Raw genomic sequence first — 26,445 nt, forward strand, 5'->3', positions numbered from 1 at the left:
ATTAAAGCACACACAACATCCAAGATGTGCACCCACATTCCTCAAGAAAAAATGAGGACACAGAAAAGGAATAACAAATTCCCAAGCAATATTTCCACTAATAAAAAATAATCGCTGTATCCGAAAAAAAGATAAGGCGAATCACCCTGCAAAGCCGAGAGTACCTAAACTCTCCGAGCAGAAGATATAGCAAAAAAAGAAAACTTCCAAGATAAAAATCTTAAAATCTATGGAATGCTAAGGCTCAAACTGAACCTGCTGCAAAAACCTCAAAACAAGATTAAAGTTCCAAGAGGAACAACAGACTTAAACACAGGCCGGATATTAACCAGGGTCTGACAAAAAGGTTACACATCTGGCAGATCTGCCAGACACTTGTGTAAAAAAGGAAAAACTCAGAAAATTTGACAAAACGTCCTCCAGACCGTCCTGGAGAAGGACAAAACCCCTAGGAATCATGACCCTACTTCCAAGATGATTCCTTGGAATAATAGTCCATGGATTCACACCAATCAGAGAATTTACACCAAACCTTATGGTAAAAATTACTAGTAACAGGCTTGCAAGCTTGAATCATGGTCTCAATGACCGATTCAGAAAAACCACGGTTAGACAAAACTAAGCATTCAATATCCAAGCAGAAAGCTTCAGAGAAAATGAACGTTAGATGAAAGAACGGAACCTGAATCAGAAGGTCCTTTCTCAGAAACAACCACACAGGTGGAAGAAATACATCAGCGCTAGGACTAAATACCAGATCCTGTGAGACTATGAAGGAACTATGAAAATACCGATGCTCACTCCCATTTGATACGAGCAATGACTTGTGGAAAGAGAGCAATCATACTGAAATCCCAAGGGATCGTCAGGGTATTTAGCAGAGCAGCCTGGTGATCTCTTGACCTTAAACATAACTTGGAAGCCTGACGTACTGCCATCTCCATCTCCAGCACCCTCCATTTGAGGGTTAACCTGGAAAACACCTCCGGGAGATGCGCCCACTCCCCAGGCAAAAAATCTGAATGCTCAAGAAGTCAGCTCTCGATATTTACTCTGAAATGGGAATAGTGGATAAACAACTAATGTGAGCGTCCGCCCACCGAAAAACCATGCCAATCATGGCTAAGGAACTCCAGGTTCCTCCCAGGTGGTTAATGTAAACCCCTGAGATGAAGTTCAACTGGAACCTGAATAAAACGGATAAGACACCTGAGACCAAACCATAAGAGCATTGTAGATTGCTCCCCAAGTACAACAGGCTAGTGACCATGGTCACTATTACTCTAAGGTCTCTGGAAGCATGTGCCCCGAGACAGATACTCCTGAGAAAACCAAAGATTCTGGAGAATGCTGGTAACAATCCCTCTATCTCTGGCAAGAAAAGCGAGCGCTCTACCACTAATTCCCCTCTCTAATCCACAGGGAATAATCTCAAGTTAATAGATCTAGATCTATCCATCGAGACAGAGCCACAAGATCCCTGGTCCATTATCTTAACATACGTAACAGCAGCCTCTCAGATGGAATCAAGCAAAGGGATGATATCCAATGAAGCAACCAACAGACCAATTACCTCCATACATTGATCTACTGAAACCAAACAGTAGAGTGCTGAAAGAGGCAAGAGGAAAGAATCCTCTATTTTCTGACCTTTGTCAAAATTATTTCCAGAGTGTCAGGGTTTTTCCCTGTTGTATTAAGGAAGAGATTTTGAACCTTTATTTTATAAGCTTAAATTATCTGCCTAAGTGTTTTGTTGTCTTATCTTTAATTTTTGCTTAAAGTAATGCAATTGTAAGGGTTATACCTGAACACTTAAGGAGCAGTGCATAAGCATATGAAGTACTTGATTGGCAGGAGTGGACTATACAGGGTCAGTGAACCTGTTAGTCCTAAAGAGATGCTTTTATTGCACTGTAAAGATGGATTATAGAAATTAATTCGGTGGATTACTGGAACTTGCAATTGAAAAAGAATTTGTGTCTCCAAACTTAAAATATAACCTTTATTAATTTTATTTATAAAAAAGACAGCATAAATTGTGTGTGTATGCTACCCTGGAGAGAGTTAAAAACACACTCTCTGTTGATTATATGATACTTAGCTTATATAATATCACTGATATACAGTACTTGGTAACCCAGTTGTAAGACCAAGATTGTATTCTAGGTGTATCTGTGTATTTATCTATCTAAGGACTATGTGGCCTAATATCTGGCCGGTCCTTCAGATATTTCCTGAATGGGTATTAATATATGGTATACCTATTATACTTAAACTTAATGGTCTTGGTAGATAAATAAGTTTTTAAGGCATTATGGACATCAGTGTCCAGCTATATAACCAGTATACAGTAAGCCAATACTAATGTATACACTTGCAATAAAATATCAGTGGTAACTATAGGTCTGGAGGATTACCTATATGTCAGTCTCTATATTGTATGACTTATACTAGATTATTGAGTTAGTTTAGCTACTCTGACTGATATTGATTAAGTTCAGTATGATTGTGCACATACAGCTGCATAAAGGGGTAAACTCAGATTTAAGCTAGTGGTAATTTAAGGCAGTCTGAGCCCTGTGGTGCTTCACCTTATGGTGTCAAAATAATTATCGTTATAGCATCTTAATAGATACTGGGAATTCCCAACCGGTCTGGAGCTATATTTAAAGTGAATATTCAGACTAAAACTTCATTATTGTGCTTAAATCACATACAGACTTATTTTTTCTGTCATACTGTTTTTACTCCAGTAGTTTTACAGCGTTACTAAGTTACAATTTGTGATAGTTTGACACTATGTGTCCAATGTTTAATTATCTTAGTAATGCCACCTGTGAGCTTTGCTGCTTATATGATAATGTACGATGTTGTTGAGACAGTGTTGTCTTGAGACCTTATCCCCAAGATTTATATTACCCACACGTTACCGTGTTATATTTTGCAAGTGCAGCGGTTAACCATTTTTTTACGCTAGGATAAATAGTAATAGTGTGAAAAGCAAACTTATTTTTTCTGCCACTCTGTTTTTACTTCAGTAGTATAACAGCGTTACTAAGTTGCTGCTTGTAATAGTTTGACACTATGTGTCTAATGTTTTATTATCTTAGTAATGCCACCTGTAAGCTTTACTACTTCTATGGTAATGTGCAATATTGTTGAGACAATATTGTCTTAAAACTTTGTCCCCAAGATTTATATTACCCACACGTTGTCGTGTTATATTATGCAAGTGCAGCGGTTAACCATTTTTTTACGCTAGGATAAATAGTAATAGCTTCTGCTTAAGCCTGTGAAAAGCCACAGGTTACCAAGTACAAATTAGCTAAGAAAAGTTTTTTTAAGCTAAGATATTTCTACTTATTATTACAACAAGAGAGGCAGTTAAAAAATAGCGAGGACCCCTGAGGATGCGTTAGTGAAACGCTGCGTCAGGGGTCCTCGCTATTTTTTAACTGCCTCTCTTGTTGTAATAATAAGTAGAAATATCTTAGCTTAAAAAAACTTTTCTTAGCTAATTTGTACTTGGTAACCTGTGGCTTTTCACAGGCTTAAGCAGAAGCTATTACTATTTATCCTAGCGTAAAAAAATGGTTAACCGCTGCACTTGCATAATATAACACGACAACGTGTGGGTAATATAAATCTTGGGGATAAGGTCTCAAGACAACACTGTCTCAACAACATTGTACATTATCATATAAGCAGCAAAGCTCACAGGTGGCATTACTAAGATAATTAAACATTGGACACATAGTGTCAAACTATCACAAATTGTAACTTAGTAACGCTGTAAAACTACTGGAGTAAAAACAGTATGACAGAAAAAATAAGTCTGTATGTGATTTAAGCACAATAATGAAGTTTTAGTCTGAATATTCACTTTAAATATAGCTCCAGACCGGTTGGGAATTCCCAGTATCTATTAAGATGCTATAACGATAATTATTTTGACACCATAAGGTGAAGCACCACAGGGCTCAGACTGCCTTAAATTACCACTAGCTTAAATCTGAGCTTACCCCTTTATGCAGCTGTATGTGCACAATCATACTGAACTTAATCAATATCAGTCAGAGTAGCTAAACTAACTCAATAATCTAGTATAAGTCATACAATATAGAGACTGACATATAGGTAATCCTCCAGACCTATAGTTACCACTGATATTTTATTGCAAGTGATACATTAGTATTGGCTTACTGTATACTGGTTATATAGCTGGACACTGATGTCCATAATGCCTTAAAAACTACCAAGACCATTAAGTTTAAGTATAATACTTATACCATATATTAATACCCATTCAGGAAATATCTGAAGGACCGGCCAGATATTAGGCCACATAGTCCTTAGATAGATAAATACACAGATACACCTAGAATACAATCTTGGTCTTACAACTGGGTTACCAAGTACTGTATATCAGTGATATTATATAAGCTAAGTATCATATAATCAACAGAGAGTGTGTTTTTAACTCTCTCCAGGGTAGCATACACACACAATTTATGCTGTCTTTTTTCCCTGTTGTGTTTGCCATGTGCTGCTGGCAGCCATTTTACTCACCTTTCTTCCTGACTATGGTGCATTGTGGGAGATGCTGCTCAATTCCTGCACTTTCTTTTATGGCCAGACTGGTGTGCATCATCCATGTGAAACAGGATGCAGTCTCAGAATTGTGATGTCATCACTTATTATTTAAAGCGCCTCTGATCAGTATGCTTTGCCTTTGCGTTGTCTCAGACCTGTTTGTGAAAGTTCCTGTGTATTACCTGGCTGCCCGACGTCCTTCCTGTTCCTGATCCCTTGCTTGTTCCTGACTCTGCTGTTTTCCTTGTTCCTGATTCCGGCTCGTCTGACTATTCGCTTTGGCTCCTGACTCGGCTCGTCTGACTACCAGCTCTGGTTTTGATTCCTGGCTTGTTATTTGACTTGTGGACTTTTTATTATTTTTTGCTATTAATAAAGGTGTGATTATTTTTGCACTTCTCGTCTCAGTCTGATTCCTGGCACCCTGACATTACGCAAAGGCCCTGAATCCTGATGGTGCTAATAATCCACCTTTACCTGCCATCATTTCCAGGATGGATGAACGAGATCACCGCTTGGATCAAATTGCACTAGCCCTGCAAACCCTGCTGACTTGCACTGCACATTTGGAGCAAAGTGTCCCGCAAATTATGGCTGCTCCTGTTTCCGCTGCTGCACCTATGCCTACCAGGAGCATGTCCGGTTCTGCACCTCTACCTCAGAGATATGGAGGTGATCCTATTCAGTGCAGAGGGTTTTTGAACCAGGTGGGCATTTACTTTGAGATGTTACCTCAGGCGTTTCCCTCTGACAGAGCTAAGGTGTGATTTCTCATCTCGTTACTCTCTGACACAGCTCTTGCCTGGGCTAATCCCTTGTGGGAGACTAATAAACCTGTGATTTCAAATTACCCTGAATTTGTGGCCTCCTTTCGAAGGGTATTTGATGTTCCGACTCGCTCCTTCTCTGCTGCTAAATGACTCATGTCCATTCAGCAAGGTACAAGATCTGTTGCTCAGTATGCTATTGAGTTCCGTACGCTTCCGCAGAGGTAGGTTGGAACAATGAAGCCCTTGTTGCCACCTTCTTTCATGAGCTCTCTGATGCGATTAAAGACGAAGTTGCTGCCAGAGATTTACTAGAGGATCTCGAGGCATTGGAGTCTTTTTTTATCCTAATTGACATCAGACTCAGAGAGAGGCCCTCTTTCAAGGAGTGCTTGCGGAAGCCTCCTGTTCCGTTGTCTCCTACGTGTTCGTTCCCACCCATGCCTCCCTCTCCTCCCATGCCCCCTGGTCCTGAGTCACCAGGTACTGCTGAGCCGATGCAGTTGGGATTCACGCATCTCTCCACGGTGGAGAGGGCCTTTAGGAGGAGGGAGGGGCTCTACCTCTATTGTGGGTTACAGGGCCACCTTTTGAAGTCTTGTCCTACACGGCCAGGAAACGCTCACACCTAAGGTCCTGTCAGGGGCAGACCTTGGGTGGTTTATACTTGTCCCCGGAACCGCTTAAGGAGAAACCTTTGGTCACGGTTGTCCTTTCCTGGGTGGACTCCTCCATAGTCACCCAGGCTCTTGTTGACTCTGGTGCTGTGGGCTATTTCATTGACAGTGCATTTTTATCAAAGCACTCCATTCCTGTTTTGCCTCGGTCCGTTCTGCTTGCTATTGAGGCCATTGATGGCAGGCCCCTTCAGCCCGCACTCGTTACTCACGAAACTGCTCCATTGTCCATGGCTGTTGGGGCTCTCCATTTTGAAACCCTCCAGTTCCAGGTGATAAACTCTCTGCATTTTCTGGTTGTTCTGGGTTATCCCTGGCTCCAAAAGCACAATCCCAGTCTCGACTGGCGCAGGTCCGAAATTTTGTTGTGGTCTCCGCAATGTATTTCCACTTGTCTTCGGAAACCAGTTAAAGTTTTGTGCACTTCTTCGGTTTCTCAATTGCCAGAGGAGTACCGAGAGTTCCTAGACGTGTTTGACAAGGTAAATAAAAAGAGAGAAGCGCTCAACCTGGAAACGAACAATAGCATAATAGCTTGTTCTATGGCTAGTTACCACCCAAGAAGCAGCCTCTTTTTGCTCAATATGTGCCTTTCACAGAGAAAAACTTTCCTGAAGCATATCAGTCTGATCCTGACTTCACAGTACAGTCCAGCCCTGAAATACCAGGCAATCCTTCTCTGAACGAGAGAAACAGCAAAACCCCAGACGTACATTTCAGCCTATTGTGGGCCTCGTCAGTGAGGTGCAGCCATATCCCTCTAGGCACACTGAGCAACGGGTCCACGTCTGGATTCCCGCATCACACTTAGGGAGACTTCCCAAAATGTCATAATTTGCATAAATAAAAAGAGAGAAGCGCTCAACCTGGAAACGAACAATAGCATAATAGCTTGTTCTATGGCTAGTTACCACCCAAGAAGCAGCCTCTTTTTGCTCAATATGTGCCTTTCACAGAGAAAAACTTTCCTGAAGCATATCAGTCTGATCCTGACTTCACAGTACAGTCCAGCCCCGAAATACCAGGCAATCCTTCTCTGAATGAGAGAAACAGCAAAACCCCAGACGTACGTTTCGGCCTATTGTGGGCCTCGTCAGTGAGGTGCAGCCATATCCCTCTAGGCACACTGAGCAACGGGTCCACGTCTGGATTCCCGCATCACACTTAGGGAGACTTCCCAAAATGTCATCATTTGCATAAATAAAAAGAGAGAAGCGCTCAACCTGGAAACGAACAATAGCATAATAGCTTGTTCTATGGCTAGTTACCACCCAAGAAGCAGCCTCTTTTTGCTCAATATGTGCCTTTCACAGAGAAAAACTTTCCTGAAGCATATCAGTCTGATCCTGACTTCACAGTACAGTCCAGCCCCGAAATACCAGGCAATCCTTCTCTGAATGAGAGAAACAGCAAAACCCCAGACGTACGTTTCGGCCTATTGTGGGCCTCGTCAGTGAGGTGCAGCCATATCCCTCTAGGCACACTGAGCAACGGGTCCACGTCTGGATTCCCGCATCACACTTAGGGAGACTTCCCAAAATGTCATAATTTGCATAAATAAAAAGAGAGAAGTGCTCAACCTGGAAACGAACAATAGCATAATAGCTTGTTCTATGGCTAGTTACCACCCAAGAAGCAGCCTCTTTTTGCTCAATATGTGCCTTTCACAGAGAAAAACTTTCCTGAAGCATATCAGTCTGATCCTGACTTCACAGTACAGGTGCGTGCCGGTACGTTGCCTTCTCACCGGTCTTACGATTGTGTCATAGACCTGCAACCTGGAGCCATTCCTCCTCGGGGCCGGCTGTACCCTCTGTCTGTTGCAGAGAATTGTGCTATGGAGGATGCCGATGCTCTGTCGCAGGGGATCATCCACAAATCCTGCTCTCCTGCAGGGGCTGGCTTCTTCTTTGTGAAGAAAAAGGGTGGCGAGTTAAGACCATGTATCGATTATAGGGGTCTTAATTGTCTTACCATTAAGAATGCTTACCCTATTCCGCTTATTACAGAACTCTTTGACCGCCTCAAGGGAGCTACGGTCTTTACTAAACTTGATTTGAGAGGAGTGTACAATCTCGTTAGGATTAAGGAGGGCCACGAACGGAAAACAGCATTTAACACCAGGAGCGGGCATTATGAGTATCTTGTAATGCCCTTTGGCCTATGTAATGCTCCTGCTGTTTTTCAGGAATTTATTAATGATGTCCTACGAGATATGTTGCAACAGTGTGTTGTGGTGTACTTAGACGACATCCTCATACACTCACCCACACTTGAGGCTCATAGTTCTGATGTTACACGGGTTCTTCAGAGACTACGTGTGGAGGCATCTTCTCGAGGGTACTAGCATGCCAGTGCTCATTCTTATTGACCACAAGAATTTAACTTATCTATCTGAAGCAAAACGTTTGTCGCCCCGACAGGCCAGATGGGCGCTATTTTTGTCTTGGTTTAATTATGTGGTCTCCTACCTGCTTGGTAGTAAGAATGTTAGGGCTAATGCCCTCTCTCAACAATTTTCGCCTCTGTCCAAGGAGGAGTCTGTACCTACTCCTGTTATACCTCCTGACCATATTTTGGCTACCATACGTACTAATTTGACTTCTCCCTTGGGGGAGGAGATCCTGGCTGCACAAACCAATGCACCTCCTGAGAAACCTAGTGGTAAGTGTTTTGTTCCTGAGAATCTTCGAACTAAACTTTTGCACACTTACCACTATCCTAAAGCCGCAGGTCACCCAGGCAAGAACCAAATGATTTGGTCTGTCACTCGACAATTCTGGTGGCCAGGTCTTCGTTCTGATGTTGCTGTGTATGTTGCCTCCTGCTCAGTTTGTGCACAGAATGAGACTCCTCGTCGTCTTCCTGTGGGTCTTCTTCAACCTATTACTAATGGTGAGTGCCCTTGGACACATCTTTCCATGGACTTCATTGTTGAGCTCCCTGTTTCCAATGGCAATACTGTTATCCTTATGGTGGGTGACCGTTTTTCTAAAATGTCACATTGCATTCCCTTGAAGAAGTTGCCTACCGCTCAGGTGCTTGCTTCAATTTTTGCCCGGGAGGTCTTCCGTTTACATGGGTTACCCAAGGAGATAGTGTCGGACTGGGGTAGCCAGTTTGTCTCCAGATTTTGGCATTCCTTTTGTGCTCAAATGGGGATCCAGCTTTCCTTCTCCTCGGCATATCACCCTCAATCCAATGGTGCTGCTGAACGGTCTTATCAAGCTCTGGAATAGTTCCTCCATTGCTATGTCTCAGATCACCACAATAATTGGTCTGAGCTGTTACCTTGGGCAGAGTTTGCTCGTAATAGTGCTATTAATGCTTCCTCCAAGATATCCCCATTCATGGCGAATTATGGCTTTCAACCATCCTTGTTGCCCGATTCATTCATGTCTCAGGGTATTCCGGCTTTGGAGGAGCATCTCCGGCAACTCCATTCCATGTGGGTGCAGATTCAGGATTGCCTTCATCGTTCTATGCAGCGTCAAAGGTTCCAGGCTGATCGTAAGCGTCTGCCCGCACCTTCCTACCAGGTTGGTGAGAGAGTTTGGCTGTCCTCCCGCAACTTGAACCTTCGTGTGCCTTCCAATAAATTGGCTCCCCGTTATGTTGGTCCTTTTCAAATACTCCGACGGGTTAATCCTGTGGCCTACGCTCTTGACCTTCCTCCTGCTATGCGCATCTCCAATGTTTTTCATGTCTCCCTCTTGAAACCATTGGTTTGTAATTGGTTTACCACTGTGTTGCCTCATTCCCGTTCTATCTTTGTTGCAACCATGAGGAGTATGAGGTCAGCAGCATTATCGACTCTCGTATGTCCAGGGGCCGTGTACAGTATTTAGTTCACTGGAGAGGCTACGGTCCGGAGGAGCGTTCTTGGGTTCCCTCCTCTGATGTTCATGCTCCCGCCCTTCTCCATGCCTTCCATGCCCGTTTCCCCAATAAGCCTTTTGTCCTCCCACGGGGGAGGGGTCGTTGAGGGGAGGGTACTGTCAGGGTTTTTTCCCTGTTGTGTTTGCCATGTGCTGCTGGCAGCCATTTTACTCACCTCTCTTCCTGACTATGGTGCATTGTGGGGGGATGCTGCTCAATTCCTGCACTTCCTTTTATGGCCAGACTGGTGTGCATCATCCATGTGAGACAGGATGCAGTCTCAGAATTGTGATGTCATCACCTATTATTTAAAGGGCCTCTGTTCAGTATGCTTTGCCTTTGAGTTGTCTCAGACCTGTTTGTGAGAGTTCCTGTGTATTACCTGGCTGCCCAACGTCCTTCCTGGTTCCTGATCCCTGGCTTGTTCCTGATTCTGCTGTTTTCCTTGTTCCTGATTCCGGCTCGTCTGACTATTCGCTTTGGCTCCTGACTCGGCTCGTCTGACTACCAGCTCTAGTTTCGATTCCTGGCTTGTTATTTGACTTGTGGACTTTTTATTATTTTTTGCTATTAATAAAGGTGTGATTATTTTTGCACTTCTCGTCTCAGTCTGATTCCTGGCACCCTGACACAGAGATAGGGAAACTAATATAGTCCCTATGAAAATACCCCTGTAGCTGGACAAGGGAACTCATTTTCAGATTTACTTCCATCTATAGGAATGAAGAAAGACAACAATATCTCTGCATGAGAGTTTGCTTGTTGAAAAGATGGCGCCTGACCCATTATGTCATCCAGGAAGGGCATCACAGCAATTCCAGAAACCTGATTAGTGCCAAGATAGCTCCCTCTGGGAGCCGTGGCAAGGCCAAAGGGAAGAGTCACAAGCTGAAAGTGTTTGACAGAAAAGCAAAACTCAGGAACTTAAAAATATGCATCCTTCAGGTCTCCATGAACTGACCCTTTTGGACCAAAGGAAGAAAGAAACCACTGGTTTACATCTTGAAAGGACAGTAGTCCGAGTCAACTTGTTTAGACACTTTAGATGTAAAGTTAACAACCAGTCCCAGGAGGTGGAAATGAATCATGAACCTTCTGCTTGCAAGCCCAGTGTGCTAACCACTAAGCCACAGCACAAAAAATTCCCTCTTCCTCCACGAACAGGAATGAATAGAATTCTAGATCCTTTTCCCTTACAGGAACTGGAAATAACACTCACAGGAAAGAGAGGTCCCAAATACACTTCACTGTTATCTGGACTGCAGATAAATTGAGAGGTGGAGCCTGTCTCTGAGAGGAAAGGTATGAATTCTATGTAGAAACCCTGAAATACTGTGTCCGCAGCCTATCTATCCATTATCCGAAATATTTCTGTCAAATCAGGAGCAAACAAGGTCTTACCATTTTAGAGTAGCACCAGAAGCTTGAACTCAGAGGAAAATCCACTGACCATGAATATAGCCACAACGCCCCGCTTGCTAGCTTAAGAGCTATAATTCTGTTCTGGATCTCCTCCAAAGAAGTCCCTACCAAATTGGAATCAAACAAAGCATCGCACCAATAGGATGCCGCACTTGACACAGTGGCAATACAAACTTCCATGTAAGCATCCGTTGATCCTGAAAAGAACAGCTACACTCTCTAGGAAGGAAACGTAGTTCTTTTAGCCAGAGTAGAAATGTCCTAATACTTTAGGCACCGTGCACCATGATATTAAGTGGAGACAGCGTCAGGAAACATCAGGAGACGGGGAAAAAGAAATCCCTGACTTCACCCATTCCTGTGAAAAAGTCTCCTAGCACGGTCTGGAACAGGAAAAACTTCCACAGAGGAATCCTAGTATATATAAAGTTTACTAGATTCTTTAGAGTTGACAATGACAGACGTATCGGAGTCGCTCCAAAGTAGGCAAAACCTCCTTTAACCATACACAAAGGTGTCCAAGCTTAAATCTGAAGGATACCACTTCAGCATCAGATGAAGGAATTATACTGTTCGAATCTGAGATTTCACCCCCAGAGGCTACCAACATATTTTCCTCATCAGACCTATGAGGAAGGGCAACCTGCGTAGCAGTAGGTAGAACAGAAACCTTACTATCTGAATCTCTAATATTTCTCTTGCTATTTTCCATAAGAATAGGGAAGGCAGATAATGCCGCAGAGATCGCAGAAAAAAAATCTGCAAGCAAATAAGCTCTTCCAGGAGACTGAGAGGAAAACACAGGGCACGGTATGTGACGCCATAAGGCTAGGGACATTTAAGGAGAAAACTGTGGCATTACCTAACAGCATCATCCTAAGAGACATTGGGCTCAGAGGCAACACTTTATCTCTATCTCAAGAGATTCAGCGAAGCAAGAACACACATAATTGCATATTTAAAACAATAATGTAGAATCCAAGAACTAAACAGAATTCTTTGCAAAAGAAAAACTGATAAGAAATAATATATACACAATTTTAATATGTTATTAAAATAGTACAAACAAAATTGTCACTTTAAAATTAAACAGTTATCTAAAGTGATTCTAGAACTTAAAACATCCTAGTCTGAATCCCCCATCTTGGATGGTTACCACTATACTACAGTGGCTATAGCATACACAATATAGTGAAAACTAAAAGCAGAGATTTTAATATTTTATTATTAAAATAGTACAAACAAAACTGTCATTTCAACAGTTATCTTAAGATATTCTAGAACTTAAAACATCCAAGTCTGCTAGTGAAAACTAAAAGCAGAGATTTGGAATAAAAAACTTTTCAGTTTACAAAAACACCTTCCTTAAACCTATGTTTGGGAAAAGACTGTCCCTTTAGGTTTGGTGATACAAGCCTAGCAGTTACTATTCTTCTCACAGAGACAAGCGGAGTCAATAAGCCGGTAGACTTTCCTTCTATCGGAGTTCCGTTCTCAGCCTGAGAAAACTGAATCAGGAGGGGTCACATGACCAGACCCGGCGAAAAACTAAAATGGCGCCGCATCTCCTTCTCAGAGAAGGAGGAGGCGGGAATACGGCAGCAGTATGATAATGAAGCGTGAAAATTACTAACATTGCACTTCATTCTCCCAGCTGAAACAAGCCACTAGCAAGGATGCCGGCATGCTTATTAATTACACTTCAGTGTTTGGAGATTTAGGAAAAGCAGTCAAAGTTCCACAGTAAATGCAGTTGCAACTGATAGAGACAGAATAGCTATGTAAAAGCATGTATGGAGGCAAAACAGGATTTTGAGCAAGCCAGAATGTTGTATCTCACATCGTCCAAATAGACAGACAAATCAACAGGAATACAGTTGTGGGGCTTACTGTAATGCTCGTGGGATACTCCTCTATAAGACCGAACTCGGCCAGTAGTCTTGTTATCCTGGCGTCGAGCAGGAATGATAGGGAATATCCCAGAGCAGAGAAAGTCAATGAGATGAGGAAGATGGCACTCACCACAGGCAGGACAGTTCCCAACAGCAACAGCAGAGCAGTCCAGGGATAAAACACTAGAATGGTAAGGCAGGCAGGGATTGGCAACAGTAAATAATCCAGCAGATTAAGGGTTAAGACAGGTAGAGTAGTCAGCAGACAGGCAGGTTCAGCAACAGTGATCAGTTCAGCAGTTTAAGGGTTAAGGCAGGTAGAGTAGTCAGCAAACAGACAGGTTCAGCAACAGTGATCAGTCCAGCAGTTAAAGGGTTAAGGCAGGTAGAGTAGTCAGTAAACAGGCAGGTTCAGCAACAATGGTATTTAGGTACATATAAGGATCTGTCACACCCAGGAGCACACACAGTAACACCTATACTTGGGAAGTGACAGATCGTTAGTGCAGGATTTAAATAGGCGCAGGATTCGCGCCAGTGAGCTCCTACCGGCATCAGGAGTGTGCAGCGATGATGTCAGCGCCGCACACATCCTGAGCCGACACTGCCCCTGGCAATGAGCAGGAAGGAGACGCTTGAGCCAACACTGCCCCTGACAACGAGTAGGAAGGAGATGCTGCGCCTCTAGCAACGGTATATAGGAAACTTTCCTCTCATGTACCTCCAAATCAGCTCGGCTTTGACCGTGGTTTTTGCTGCACTTAAGGTCAGTTACCTTTGCAGCTGATGTGTCATAGCTCCTGCCATTTAAGCCTGTATTGACGATCCTCTCGTATGTGGTGAATACTTGCAGCGGCTTGAGCTTGGCTATTTGCTTAACTCCGGGATGCCTTTAGCAGACCTCTTGGCCACAGAGTTCACTGCTCACCTGGTCGATAGTTTTCTTTGTAGTGAACCTGCAAACTCGACTACCAAACGGGAACTATTGCTGGTTACATTTGCCGATGCGCGTTTCACCCATAATGCTTTTCATGAGTTTGGGCTTCATCAGGGCTTTCAGGTGTTGGGATTCCCCAGCCTTTATTGCATATCTTGAGGCTCCTCCTTTTTTTTTTGTTACTCATTTTTTTGCTTCATCAGTTGGAACTCACAAAAAGATTCATGCAACATACTTATATACTTCGTATACCTTTCAAAAATGCATGTAAGGGGTTCGTTTTAGCTCTGAGAACAGTGGTGTAATTTTTGCTAAAGATGTATTCACAATAAATGGTAATTTTTTTACATAAAATACATCTGTCAATGTTTCATAAGGCTTTTTTACTGGTATCCTATATTGTGCTATATCAACGCCTTATTAGGCTATATTCTTGTTGCTATTTCACATCATTACAACAGGGTGCTTTTTCTCGAAGTAAAGCATCATGGCATACATATTAAAATTGTATCTGCCATGTAACATTTTTTACACTTATTTTTTAACTGGGTATTCCTAAAATATTTACAATTTTTATTATACATTAAACAAATTTGTAACATATTTCACATATTTGCAACAGGATGTTTTTTCAAATTCTAACATTATAATGGCAGAGGTAAAGGAAAAAATATCATATTATAAATATATGATTAAAGGGAAATATTTCGGTCAAAATTTAAATGCACATAGATGAATTACATCTTTGAATAGCAACATATTTACAATATACATGTATTGTCAAAAATGCTTCTAGTAAAAGTTATCACTGCTTTAGTGTTAAGATTTTCTCTGCATGTGCATGTGAAGCATAGCTAGATATTCTCAGTGCACCAGCATTTTAAATATTGCAGCTGCTCAGAGCACCAGTGGGGCTTGTATCATATCAGCAATTAACAAATTGAGTCATTACCATATGGTAGAAGCACCTTAGGCTCTCTGAGCATGTGCTGTGTTTGAAATGCTGGTGCACAGTGCATACTTAAATACACTTTTGAAACAGCTATAGCTTTTAGTAGAAGCATTTTTGCTAATACATGTAGATTACAAAAATGTTTCTATTTACAGCTGAAACAAATTCATGTGGATTCTAATTTTGGCTGGAATGTCCCTTTAAGTAACCTGTTCTGGCTAGTACACTTTTGTTTTTGTGTATACTGTCCCTTTACACAAATATGGGAATGTAAAATAGAGATGAAAAATGAGTACATTGACTGCAACAAGAGGTGAGAAAAGATTAAAATGGAAATATGTGTGAATGTGTGAGAAACAGAGAGCATTATGGGTTATAGTAAAAAACATGAGAAAGGAGTGAGGAAAAAAGATGGGAGAGTATGCGTGAAAAGCATATGGGTATGAAGCATGATAAGTAGCATCAGGAGAGAAATACAGGAAGGGACGGTGAGAGAAAATGGGAGAAAAAAGAATAGAGTAATGGATATAAAACAGGGGTGTCTAACCTAATGGCCACAGGACAGCACTTCAGGCCATGTTCCCTGCTACTATTCTCAAGCAAAACCCAAATCCTTTCCTTTCTCATCAGCTGGCCGATTGCCTCACTGTGATAATAAGTACATTTATTTCTGTATATAATATATTAATTATTATCATTAGTTACTTTCAGGGCCGCCACTAGAAATTTTGGGGGCCCTGACTTAACCATTGATCAGGCCTCCCCTCCTTTGACATGTGCAATTTTTGACCAAGTGACTAAAACGTATATGCACTTTATTCTTAAGTGTCTATTTAAACTTGGAAATGTTGTAAAGGTAGTAACATACAAACACACAGATACACTCATACACTGAAACACACACGCGCACACATAAGGATTCACATATACACTCTAGCAGACACGCAAAGAAACACACTCAGACACAGACACCCAAACAGACACTCAGCGCTTTTTTACATTGACCTGACAAGTATGCGGTAGACTACAGTTTTGTAAAAAAAAAAAGAGATTTAGAAAACAAAATATGGAGTTCTGATTATCTTTTTGTAAAGGAAGATGTCAAATAAATGATGACAACAGCATGCAGTGGCTGAAAGGAAGGGCCCTGAACTGCCTAAACAATAATTTAAAGGTTAAATGGTGGATTAGGTGACTTCCGGAAAGGTCTCATTAGTCTCAAAGTCTGTAGAAAGATGTGAATAATCAGTAGTAAGGTTAAAATGTCCTAAAAAGGGACAGACAATGGACACACACACACAAACTCAAACTTGCACATACACCAAAGGAAACACAGACAGAGACAGCCTCAGAAAACACACAAAGACATACACACATACAGAGAGACACCCACAGAAAACACACAAATACATACACACACAGAGAGACTACCACATAAAACACAGAAAGGCATACACACACACACCCTCACTGAGACATCCACAGAATACACACAAAGACATACACACACCCTCACAGAGACACCCACAGAAAACACACACCCTCACAGAGACGTCCACAGAAAACACAGACATACATACATACACACACACACACACCATCACAGAGACATCCACAGAAAACACAGACATACACACCCACCCTCACAGAGGCATCCAGGGAAAATACACAAAGACAAACATACACACACCCTCACAGAGACACCCATAGAAAAAGCTAAACGACATATGCACACACCCTCACAGACATCCACAGAAAATGCAAAAAGACATACAAACCCACAGAAAAAAATACATACACACTCATAGAGACACAAACCAAAGCACAAAGACATAAACACAAACACCCACAGAAACACTCACAGGAAGAAACATTTATGCACCTTGCATCCCCTAAATCAACAGTGTGTGACATGCATGATAAAAAAAAAAATGCAGAAATGAAGAGATCACTTTTTAAAGAATCATATTTGTAAATGTGCAAACAAAAATAATTCTGTGAATTCAAAATTGTACATTAATGATCTGGGTAGATGGCTAGATGAAGAAAAGTACTTTTAAAAGGTTGACATATGTTTGTTTGTTTTTTCCCCATTTTCCCCAACCAAGAGCACCACTTCAAATATAGTGAACAAATGTTCCCATCTGTCAGCTGTACTTGGATAGATTTTGAAAATGCTGTATTCTTTATGGTCTTGGTGGAACCATAAGCTGTTTTACTCATACCATTAGATCTGGTTAAATGCAGGATTTAGGCTTGATGGCATGTATTTCAAAATTAAGTCAGCTGTAGTATAAACTGAACAGTTTTAAATTAACCTGTCTCATTTCAAACACTGAGCAATCTTAGTCTGAGAGTATAACATTTTATGCAGATGTAAAAATCTTAGATAAAATGGCTTCTTGCATCTGGAAAGTCCTTGCATAAAGGGGCAGTATTCTGCTGTAGTACCCACTGGTGGCTGCCAAAATTTAAAAAAAAATAAAAAATTTTTTTTTTAGTTCTTGCCTCATGCCCCCCCCCCCCCCCGGCCCATTGGGCCCCTGACAGGAGTCACCCCTGTCACACCCTGATGGCAGCCCTGGTTACTATTAGTAGTACAGAGAAATGTTTTCTGTATCAATGCCCTCTATTCATTAGTTCCACCACTGTAGAAAGCTGAAGAAGAGAAGGAACAACTGAGGAGGGAGGAGACAACTAATAATGAAGTGCTGGATTGAGAAAGATCTATGGGAAAATTAAATAGCAAAAAGTATGAGGCCAGAACAGAGAATGAGAGAGATGATATAAAAGTAATAGAAGAAATAAGAGGATGAGAATAAGGACATAAGGATAGGATATATGAAAGTAACAGTTCACTCCCTGGTGAAGATGTATGGGAAGGGGATGGGGATGTACTTTGCGCCTGCCACAATCTGCTGAAACAGAAAGAATACAAATTCAAACACATTTGTTTTAATCAATACTAAGCCCTATACTTTGCTTTATAATAACATACAGTTTCTCACTGTAGTGTCCCTTTTATTGCCTGCTAAAGCATCTGGGTCTTCATCACAATCCCATTTATTTGTGGAAGATCACCAGATTGCTAATGTTTTTGCAAGATGTTGATTATTTTTTTTGTATGGCTTTTTAAATTAAAATACATGTTAAAATATTTGATGCCGTCTGTTCACACCTCTTAAACTATTTGTGGTGATTGATATTTAGCAGCTTAAGGAGCTTGGTTCATTCAAATACTTCAGTGATAAATGATAAACCTAGAAACACAGAAACACATTCTAGACAATAACAATTTCGAGCAGGTAACATAACAGTTTATCAGAGAAAGGTCTTTATCATAACTAGATAACTGCATCCATATTGCTTATCAAAAATCATAATGTAATGTAACATAATGATGAGTATATTGAAAAGAAAATCATACTTAATAAATGACTGCAAAAGAAAAAATACAGCAGATATAATATGTGTGATTATTTCAAAGCAAACCTTAAAAATATATAGAAAAGATAAGCTGCACTGCATGAAGTCCAACATTTATTTATTTATTTAATTTTAGGAGGGAATGAAGTTTATGTTTTGGACCCAGAGCCCTTAAAGGGATAATAAATCCAATTTTTTTTCTTTTATGACTCGGATAGAGCATGCAATTTTAGGCAACTTTCTAATTTATTCCTATTACTAATTTTTCTACATTCTCTTTGTATCTTTATTTGAAAAAGCAGGAATGAAAGCTTAGGAGTCAGCCCATTTTTTGTTCAGAACCCTGAATAGCGCTTGCTGATTGGTAGCTGCATTTATTTTCCCAACAAAATCTATATACAGTATAACCAGTTCTCACCTGTACAACATGTATATCACGGTGCATAGAGTCTGGAAAAGAAGGAACGTGACAAACATGCCACCAGAAACACAAGATGTCACAGAAGGGTTCAAGGGACAGGGAGATTGGTGCCCACTCGCCTGAAAGGGAATGTAACATATTATCAAATATAGGGAATGTATTTTAAACAAAATGATAAACTTCTTTCAACCTGTTTCATCTCAAAATATTAAAGTGTTTAAAATTACTTTTTCTTTTAATTGAATGCATATTAAAGGGACACTGAACCCAAATGTTTTCTTTCGTGATTCAGATAGAGCATGCAATTTTAAGCAACTTTCTAATTTACTCCTATTATCAAGTTTTGTTCATTCTCTTGGTATCTTTATTTGAAAAGCAAGAATGTAAGTTTAGATGCCGACCCATTTGTGGTGAACAACCTGGGTTGTTCTTGCTGATTGGTGGATAAATTCATCCACCAAACAACAAGTGCTGTCCAGTGTTTTTAACCAAAGCAATAGCTTAGATGCCTTCTTTTTCAAATAAAGATAGCAAGAGAATGAAGAAAAATTGATAATAGGAGTAAATTAGAAAGTTGCTTAAAATTGCATGCTCTATCTGAATCACAAAAGAAAATTTTTGGGTTTAGTGTCCCTTTAAGTTAACCTGCTCCCTTCCAAAATCCATTGGCCACAATGTTAAAGCAATAACTGGTTCTTTGTAGATGGAACCAATTTACTTTATAAAAGCTACTGTAACAAGTTGCCTGCAACAGCAATTACCTAACTACTTCATTATGTTCTAAAAACAGCATTTTAAAATTATTGGTGAAACGACAGATTTTTTTGATTACTGAAAATTTCTTGGAAGAATCACAAGCACTAAGATTCCGTACATTTGCATATTGTTATGCAGGTCAGGAATTTTCAAAAGTTACAACGAAGATATACAAATATTTCTTGTACAGCTAGTAAAATCCTCAGCTGTTATATAAACAACAACAGGTTTGTTTATTTACTCACCTTTAGTTCTACAGCGTATTAATATTCAGATTTTTTTTTACTGCACCTCTACTTTTGTTTGGAATATTTGTTTATTATATATTAAGAACACGTATGAAAGAATTTAATTTTGCACATAGTGGCTTTTCCAAAACGCTCACCGTATTTTTCACTAAGCCTTGTAGGCTTTTTTTGATTTTGTTAAAATCCTCATTGACATCCAAAGCAATGTTTTTTGAATTACTTGTGCTGCTTTCTTTATCCGCTGAGGGATATAGTTCTTTGGCTTTGGCTGTCATCTTTGAAATGTCCCCTCTGTGAGAAGAAATAAATGTTCATAGTGAAAACCCTCTCAGGACCTTGTCTACTCTTCACCATTAAAGAGAACACAGGTGAGGTGACGAGTGGATCACTACTTAAAGCAAGTATTTAAAAGGACAAGAAACACTATCATGCATATGAAATAGCACCGTTAAATTATAAAAATATTTAATTTGTGCAAAACAATGTCATAGTAAATTCAACCTGAAGTGCAAATAGATTTGAAATCTCTGATAAAATGTATATGTAATTGAATTAATCATCTGATTGGTAAGACACCGTATATCGTTTCTTACTTTAATCATGGTGTTCTTATACCCCACTCCGGCTGTCTCTGTGAAAAATACTTTTTTTCTACCTGTGTCTAGCCATACTGCACTCATCGAAAAAAAGCTTTCCAATACGCACATGCATTTTTCTATCCTTGCGATATTCTTGCATTGCTGCAGACAAAGAGAATGGGTGGGACCACTCTCTAAGTCATAAAGATATAGACCAGAAAGAGAAACAAGGAGGATACTAAGAAGAACATAAAAAAACATAATTTATGCTTACCTGATAAATTCATTTCTTTCATGGTGGTGAGAGTCCATGATCCATTACTTTTGGGAATTACTCTTCATTACACTAGGAGGAGGCAAAGATTACCAAACCCCAAGAGCTCTATAAAACCCCTCCCACCTCACAGGTACATCAGTCTAACATATAGCCAAGCAAAATGAGGTGAGAAAATATATAAGAGCAAAAATAAAAGGAGCAGGGAATAAGATGTGCTTAATAAAAAAAACAATATACACTCATCTACCAGTAAACAAATCAGTACTGAAACATATCAGCAAAGGTTATGGAATAGGAGTATATTGTAGGGAGACTTCCGTTGGGGGAGGAGCTGTGCAGATTACCTGCTGCACACAGGTGTTGTGAGAGAACACTAGTCTATCGTCTCCCCGCTCCTAGCCACTTGCCCGGGAGAGTTACCCGGGATTGCTGTGTGGCGCTCTGCGAGGCTACGGCCCGCCTGAGTTTGGAGTCTCCAATAGCTGATTCAGCTAAGCGATCTGTTCGCTGGAAATTTTAACGCTGAAAAAAGGACAACTACCCTTAAGTTGATTGGGAGGAAAAGGGAAAAAGAAATGCTCACCTTTTTGAAATTTTCCATGCCCCGCTGGGGCTGAAGGCAGAGGATAAGTAGGGGATATCCTACCAGTCGCTCCCCGGGGATTGCAGACTGTGGTCGGTGAGCGAGGCAGTTGTGGTGTGGAAGCTTTCTGGGACCAGGCGCAGACAAACGCGTGGCAGGGCTTCTGGTCAGCTGTATGGCTGCACTGTGAAAGAGAAGCGGAGTAGCCTAGAACTGAGGCATCGGATCTACTGGAGGCGGCCCTGTGATCTGTAGCAGTTGGAACCGGTCAAAAGCCTGCAAAGTGGCCGCTCAGGTGGGCGGCAGTATCTGACGGCAAGACTCAGCCAGTGGAGATTCAACCAATGCAGGTGTTGCCCGGGGCGTGATACAGGAGCTGCCCTAAAATCAGCAGTGCCCGGCTAAGGTGTAACAAGTAAGGAGGCCGATTCATATCAAGGCACAAAGAAGATCTTTAAGGTAAAGGCTGGTCCCTACATTCCGAGACTTACCTTTTCTAAACAGCCCCGAATCTTCAGCAGCTTCAGATTTCCCGCTGTTTGCAGGGCTGGCCATATGTGGTTGGAGATCTTCGATGAGAGGAGAATATTCTGACATACAGCCAGGATAAGGGGGAACTGCAATTGGGACATTTTTTTTTTCCTGATAAATCCTGAGGCGGCAGTGGTAAGACCCAGGCTTAAAACCTGACATTGATAAGTACTCCCTTTAAGCTGATTTATTCTGCCATCGCTTTGTGTGTTACTGCAGTGTTTTACATGTTGTCAGCCTCTCCCTGAGCTGCTGAATTTACAGACACTAGGATTCCCATTGATAGGAGTTAAAGGTGTCCTTGTCTCTTCTCCAGGACAGCAAGGAAAGGAAGACAACAGAAAAAAAAAAAAAGAGAAAAATTGCTTGCTTGACATGTCATACTAATATAACGGGGGACTAACAGATAAAGAAAGCTTGCTGCAGAGCCTCTTAAGAATACTGGCAGTCTAATCCCCTAGACGGACAGAACAATAAGTCCATGTATTATAATTCAAGCTATATATGTACCTAATTAATGAAAGAGAGAGTGTATTATGCTTTGTATTAGGTCAGGAGAAATGGTTTATTGTTACCTTTTGCAATAATTCTACCTGCTTTGGATAAGAGCTGCATTATAGGAATCTGTTTTTGCTGGGAAATTTTTTTTGGTTTAGGCTCTGTTAGGGTGTGAACTAGCATGTGGAATGTTTTGTCTCATTTAAACATACATACTCTTGGATCCTGGGGAGGTAGACGGGACTGCTATTCAGAACAAAACGTTATTTGGCACAGTGGTAAATAATTATTCCTGGGTGCTTGGATAAGTAGCTTAACGCGGCTAAAGGAACGGGGGGGGGGGGAATAGGGAATCAAAGGAAAAAAAAAAAAATGATTATCTAGGTAAAGTAAAGCGGGGAGTGTGAAAAGTTTGAAAATTAGCATTGAAATTAGCTGTTTTTTCTCCTATTGCTTGATTTTGGACATATACCAGATATTAGTATCCTATACAGGAACTGGTCATTATAGTGGTCACAAAGCATTTTGATAACTGTGGTTTTTCTACTCTATATAGGGTTATTAGATTCTCACTAAAGCAGAGATGTTATCTTTTGCCTGCCAGGTGTTATAGAGCTCATCTGGTTTATTCTAATCAGATTTATCTTAATAAATAGGACACTAGAGCACCAACCCATCTTTTTTTTTTTTTTTTTCTCTTCTTGTGTGTAGACACATATTTTCACATTTCACTCAAGGGAGTAGTATAATAGCCACTTTCACATCTCACACGCCTCTCTGTACATAGGAGAGCAGCGCATTCAAGCACTCTTATTTCTTTTTTTTCTTCACTAGACCAATCTAGGTCCTTTTTTTTTTTTTTTTTTTCCCCTCTTCTGTGTATAGTCACATATTTGCACATTCCACTACAGGAAGTAGTACAACTCCCACTTTCATATTTACATTGCTCTCCATAGCAAGGAGAGAAGCACATTCGAGCACGCCTATCTTTCACTAGACCCAAATCCAGGTCTTTTCCACTCTTTTTCGGTCGGAGTTCCCTTTTTTTTTTTTTTTCTTCTTTTTTTTTCTCTTTCTTCTTTCACCTCACTTAATTTTGTTTGTTTATTAAACACACCCAGGAGAACCAGGAGGGTAGAAAGTTAGATCGAAGATAGTAACTAGAAGACTTGGTGTCCCCCCTTATAGCTCCCCTCTCTTCACTACACATTTTCTAGTTTTTTCTTTTTTATGGAAAGATTTGTCACTCAAGCTAAATCCTCTTCGCCCAGAATGCCTGTTAAAGGCAAAGACAAAAAAGCTAAGCTGGGTGATCCCAGTTTGAACAACTCTAGTGAGACATTACCTAACATAAATGACACCCAGATGCTAATCACTCATCTAACTGATTTATTTACCCCACAGTTTGAGATAATAAAGGCTGAATTGGGCACGATTTCATCGGTAATTTCTAGCCTTTCTGTAGAGGTCAAACAATTCTCCAATAGAATGCTAGAAATGGAGAATAGAGTTTCTGAGTTAGAAGATCAAGCCAATGTTCAAGATGACATTATAACTAAACAGAACTCCAAAATTGCCAATCTGCAATTGCGTCTGGACGACCTGGAAGATCGTTCCAGACGCAATAATATTCGAATTCCCCGAGACCCAGGAATTCCAGGATTTATATCATTTTACATCTTACACATTGCCCCAGGCCCTAGGTTTCCCTCAGCAGAGGCTTCCCATTGTTATAGAGAGAGCCCACAGAACGGGCCCTAAAAATATTCAGTCAGAGGGATCTCGCCTAAATAGAATGTGCATTTTTAGAATTCTGAATTACCAAGACAAGGTAGAATATTTGAGATTATTCAAAAAAAGAAGTGAACCACTCCTGTTTGGAAACAATAGAATTTTATTATTCCAAGATTATTCGGTAGAAACCTCCTCAAAAAGAAAGATAATGGCACCGCTCTGCTCGCAACTTATTAATAAAGGCTTCAATGCATGGATGGTATATCCTGCTAGCATAATTGTTGAGCAGGACGGTGCCAGAAAAATCTATCGAGAAGCCGGGGAGGTAAAATTTTTTATAAATGATAAATAGTTGACTGCTCAGCTATGTAAGATTTACTTTTGTCCCCTATAAAATGAAGGGTGAGTTAGATCCTAAAGTTCTTTATCTCTTTTCTGAGGGATGTATGTTTAGAAGTGTTAGGGATTGCTGTTTTGATATTTTTCAAAGGTTTTCTTTTTTTTTTTTTTCCTGCTTATCCTCCTCCTCTTATTTCTCTGCTCTTTATCGATTTTCCCCCCTCCGGGTCCGTAAGAGGAAACCTTTTTCTGATTGATCCGCTAAGAGTCGGTAGTGGACATTAAATTTTTATCTTGGAATGTAGGCGGGATTGTCTCGCCTATGAAACGTAAGTTGATTATCAAGCTATTGGCGAAACAAAAACCAGATATTGTTTTTATTCAAGAGACCCATCTTACAGAACAGGAAGTCGCAAAACTCAAGATAAAATGGGTGGGAGAGGTAATTGCCTCTTCTTCAAGCAGGAGAAAATGTGGTGTGGCAATATTGATCAGCAAATCGCTGGATTATAAGATCATACAAGTGGAGACGGATACGACTGAAAGGTTTATTTTATTACAAATTATTATTAATAATACTAAATATGTTCTTTGTAATGTGTACGGCCCTAACAAATTCTGTAGGGATTTCTGGGAGAATGTTAAAGTTAAACTTTTTCCTTATATAAAAGAGAATCTCATATTAGGTGGAGATTTTAATATGGCCATGTGCCCAGAAGTAGATAGATTCTCACAGAAGAACCTTCCAGAGACTAGGAGAAGCTCCAAATATCTTACTAGATTTTGTCGTAAATTACATCTCACTGATATATGGCGATGCCTTAATCCGGATCTATTGAGCTTCACATGTGAATCCAAAGCACACAGGACATTTGCCAGGATAGATTTATTTTTAATTGCCGAGTCACTCTCGATTACTAAAATAGAGGCTGGAATTGGGGAGATTGTGACCTCGGACCACTCAATCATATCTTTAACTTTGAGATGCCACGACAGCAGTAAATTTAAAAGGCCTAGGACCTTTTATTATCCATGTTATCTTTATAATAATCCTAGATTTTGTCAATGGTTAAAACAGTCTTGGAAGGATTACAGTACACGTAACATTTCTTATTTTCATAAGATTGAAACCTTTTGGGAGGCTTCAAAAGCGGTCTTACGTGGTGAAATCATGGCATTTCTAGATATTAAAAATAAGAAACAACATGCCCGAGACCTGCAACTTACTAACCAGGTTAAAAAAGCCTATAAAAAATACTACGGAGATCGCTCCAGTAGTAACTGGAATAGGTATATAGCCCATAGAAAAGAGAGGGACATATTCCTGACTCAAAAACATCTAGAAGAAGAGGCTAAAACCAATCTATATTTCAGGAGCTTTCACGGTAGCTCAGCTAAAAATTTAGCTAGATTGGTTAAAGCCAGGAAAAGGAAGAACTTTATCTCTAGTGTTAAAGAAGGAAATTCGCGATATACCAATACAGAAGAGATACGCGGAGTCTTCTTTAATTATTACAAGCAATTATATTCCAAACAGGAATGCAATTTTACTAACCAAGAAAATTTTTGGGAGAAAGTCACTCTACCTAAGATACAGAAGGAAGAATTAGATGCCCTGAATGCCCCGATCACTCCGGAAGAAATATTAAGAGCCATTAATGCTTCCAAATTGAACAAAACCGCGGGCCCTGATGGGTTTCCTGCGGAGTTTTACAAAAGTCTATCAGTAGAAATAACTCCAATCTTAGAGAAATTGTTTAACAGCTACTATACTACCGACAAACCAATTTCAAGTCTTTTCGCTGCAGCAAACATATCACTAATACTGAAAAAAGGAAAGAACCCTGAAGATCCAGCCTCATATAGACCAATTTCAGTCCTTAACGCGGATTACAAGATCCTAACTTCTATCATTTCTTGTAGACTTGCAGG

General features: G+C 40.4%; 1 protein-coding gene across 1 annotated transcript in view; it reads right to left on the bottom strand.

The window, feature by feature from the left end:
- The window catches only part of LOC128663164 (protein ERGIC-53-like), a 289,668-nt gene that overhangs the window by 51,787 nt on the left and 211,436 nt on the right, over positions 1–26,445 (bottom strand). The window contains exons 6-7 of the mRNA XM_053717359.1: positions 20,111–20,264; positions 18,967–19,088 (exon numbers count right to left, since the gene is read on the bottom strand). Of these exons, the coding sequence (XP_053573334.1) occupies positions 18,967–19,088; positions 20,111–20,264 (276 nt within the window). The remainder of the gene's footprint in view (positions 1–18,966; positions 19,089–20,110; positions 20,265–26,445) is intronic.

Source organism: Bombina bombina, chromosome 6 (genome assembly GCF_027579735.1).
Source record: "Bombina bombina isolate aBomBom1 chromosome 6, aBomBom1.pri, whole genome shotgun sequence".
Taxonomy (NCBI): domain Eukaryota; kingdom Metazoa; phylum Chordata; class Amphibia; order Anura; family Bombinatoridae; genus Bombina; species Bombina bombina.